The 3429-nt window shown below is 41.7% G+C and overlaps 1 protein-coding gene across 1 annotated transcript in view; it reads left to right on the top strand.

The window, feature by feature from the left end:
• LOC106534103 (clumping factor B-like) overlaps nucleotides 1–251 on the top strand; it is a gene marked incomplete at its 5' end in the record, with an annotated part of 6359 nt that extends 6108 nt beyond the window's left edge. Inside the window, one exon of the mRNA XM_014030618.1 lies at nucleotides 2–251. Within this exon, the coding sequence (XP_013886072.1) occupies nucleotides 2–101 (100 nt within the window). The remainder of the gene's footprint in view (nucleotide 1) is intronic.
• Between the last annotated feature and the right edge of the window lie 3178 nt (nucleotides 252–3429).

The raw sequence follows: 3429 nt of genomic DNA, 5'->3' as shown, positions 1-3429 counted from the left end.
AACAAACTGATCCAGATCCTCCTGAACAAACTGATCCAGATCTTCCTGAACAAACTGATCCAGATCTTCCTGAACAAATTGATCCAGATTCTTTTGGATAAACTGATCCAGATCTTCCTGAACAAACTGATCCAGATTCTTTTGGATAAACTGATCCAGATCTTCCTGAACAAACTGATCCAGATCTTCCTGAACAAATTGATCCAGATCTTCCTGAACAAACTGATCCAGATCTTCCTGAACAAACTGATCCAGATTCTCCTGGACAAACTGATCCAGATCTTCCTAAACAAACTGATCCAGATCCTCCTGAACAAACTGATCCAGATCTTCCTGAACAAACTGATCCAGATCTTCCTGAACAAACTGATCCAGATCTTCCTGAACAAACTGATCCAGATTCTCCTGGACAAACTGATCCAGATCTTCCTAAACAAACTGATCCAGATCCTCCTGAACAATCTGATCCAGATCTTCCTGAACAAACTGATCCAGATCTTCCTGAACAAACTGATCCAGATCTTCCTGGACAAACTGATCCAGATTCTCCTGGACAAACTGATCCAGATCTTCCTAAACAAACTGATCCAGATCCTCTTGGACAAACTGATCCAGATCCTCCTGAACAAACCGATCTAGATTCTCTTGGACAAACTGATCCAGATCCTCCTGGACAAACTGATCCAGATCAGTCCTTCAGACTGCTTTTTGTTGTTCGGTTTGGTTTTTTCCTGAACATTTTCAGAGAAATGATTTCATCTCTGAATGAAACATCTGATTTTATTTCTTCAGTTCAAGAAAAAACAGATATTTGACAGAAAACCGGATTTTAGCTTCAACAAGGAGACCCACCTGGACCTTCAGAGTCTGCAGGAATCAGGACAAGAAAGGTTTAGTCAGAAAAAACACAACAGCTCAACCGAGGTCCACCTTCAGCTGATGCTCTCCTTCAGCTGATGCTCTCCTTCAGCTGATGCTCTGAGCATGAGATATGGATCGGCTCCACAGAGTCCAGTGAGAATCTGTGGGATGTGCTGAAGGTCAGACTCACCATCATCAGTGCAACATGTTGGTGAAACATTAACGCACTGGATGAAATAAATCTGACGTTGTAGACGTTCATCAAACAATGCTTCAGAGAATGTGAGCTGTTAGCAAAACTAAAGGTCCAACAGAATAACTTTATTTAACAAGGCAGAGTTAAAAAATTAACCCAACATCCTAAAAGCTAAAGTTACAGAAAAATTAAAACCAAGATTTGTTTCAATAAATAAAAAAATCAACAAATTAAAACAAATTACAAAAACTAAACAGCATCTCCTGAAGCAGCTGAAGGTTGAACAGCTGAAGCAGCTGAAATGATGCTGAAAACACTGGAGGAAACTCTAACCCTGAAAACAGCTGACTCAGCGTTAACACAGTAAAAGAAAACTTAAAGAACAAAGGAAAAAGATCCTAAACGCTGGAAGACGTTTGGACCTGGAGGCAGGTTCTGACCCGCTCAGACAAACTGCAGCTGAAGAGCAGAAACTTTCCTCACAGACTTTATCTGCAGCTGAAAAACAGAAGATTTTGATCAGAATTATAAAATAAAAATGTTTTCAATTATATAAAATAAAAATATAATAATTGCATCAAACCAGCTGTAGCAGATGAAGTAAACATTTCTGAGCACAAATTCTTTTTTATTCATAATGTAGTTTTTTTTTCTGCTTTCATCCATGAAATGATTAAAATAATAAAAGATTCATGTGGAACTCATTCAGACCAACAGGAAAAACGTTTCTTCTGATCTGAAAAACCACCTGATCTGATGTGAGTTTATTCAGCTGATCGTAAATGTTTAAAAATTAATAAAATAAGTTTAAGTTTCAGCCTCAGGACACGAGCTTCTGCCCACATCTCCAGCTCTGAAGCAGCTTTAAAAAAAAAAGAGAGAGAAAACTCTGCAGGAAAGACTTAACAGATAACATCAAATCAGTATTAAGCTACAGCCACTGTTAGCTGTGGATAAAATATTCAGAATCAGCCTCTTCAAATCCCAACCAGCCTGTTCAGAAACAGGGTCAGCCTGCAGAAAAAAAGAGCACATGATGGGCAGATAAAGGCTTGTCTGTGTCTGAGGGAGAGGAGGAGGAGGAGGAGGAGGAGATGAAGGGGCCTCTGTTGAAGCAGAGTTGTGTCTCTATAGAGGCTCCATGGTGGACAGAAACAAGGCTTTTAGTCTCTGAGGCTGAGGACATAATGGGCTCCTATAATGATGCCACTATGGACAGGCAGGAGAAAAAAAGGGCAAAATGTCCCTTTAAAGCCAGGACTTTATGTGAGACATGTCTGCGGTCAGATGATGGGACGATGAGGTTTTATTTCCTGTAAAACATTCGGCTGCTTCAGGTTTTTTCAGCTCTTTATTTAGTTAAAACGTATAACCAGTGGTTGCTACATCCTTGTAGCAGGAGGCTATCTATTCGTAAACCAGCTATTGATCTGATTAATGACTAGCATGGATAAGATAGCGTTAGCATCAGAGAGGCTAGTGACTAGCATGGATAAACTGGAATTAGCATGTGAGAGGCTAGCGGTTAGTATTAATAAGCTGGCGTTAGCATTGCAGAGACTAGCGACTAGCATGGATAAACTGGCATTAGCATGTGAGAGGCTAGCGGTTAGTATTAATAAGCTGGCGTTAGCATTGCAGAGACTAGCGACTAGCATGGATAAACTGGCATTAGCATTGGAGAGGTGGAGTCTTGTTGATGGGAGGAGGAGTCTTTTGATGGGAGGTAAAATTTTGTTGATTGGAGGTGGAGTCTTGTTGATGGGAGGAGGAGTCTTTTGATGGGAGGTAAAGTCTTGTTGATTGGAGGTGGAGTCTTGTTGATGGGAGGAGGAGTCTTGTTGATAGGAGGAGGAGTCTTTTGATGGGAGGTAAAGTCTTGTTGATTGGAGGTGGAGTCTTGTTGATTGGAGGTGGAGTCTTGTTGATGGGAGGAGGAGTCTTGTTGATGGGAGGAGGAGTCTTGTTGATGGGAGGAGGAGTCTTTGATGGGAGGTAAAGTCTTGTTGATTGGAGGTGGAGTCTTGTTGATGGGAGGTGGAGTCTTGTTGATTGGAGTTGGAGTCTTGTTGATTGGAGGAGGAGTCTTGTTGATGGGAGGAGGAGTCTGATGGGAGGTGGAATCTTTTTGATGGGAGGTGGAATCTTTTTGATGGGAGGTGGAATCTTTTTGATGGCAGGTTGAGTCTTGTTGCTAGGAGGTGGAGTCTTGTTGGTTGGAGATGGAGTCTTGTTGGTTGGAGGTGGAGTCTTGTTGATGGGAGGAGGAGTCTTATTGGTTGGAGGTGGAGTCTTGTTGATGGGAGGAGGAGTCTTATTGGTTGGAGGTGGAGTCTTGTTGATGGGAGGAGGAGTCTTATTGGTTGGAGGTA

This window comes from Austrofundulus limnaeus, unplaced genomic scaffold (genome assembly GCF_001266775.1).
Source record: "Austrofundulus limnaeus strain Quisiro unplaced genomic scaffold, Austrofundulus_limnaeus-1.0 Scaffold1092, whole genome shotgun sequence".
NCBI lineage: Eukaryota > Metazoa > Chordata > Actinopteri > Cyprinodontiformes > Rivulidae > Austrofundulus > Austrofundulus limnaeus.
This window is presented reverse-complemented; position numbering and strand designations above follow the sequence as displayed.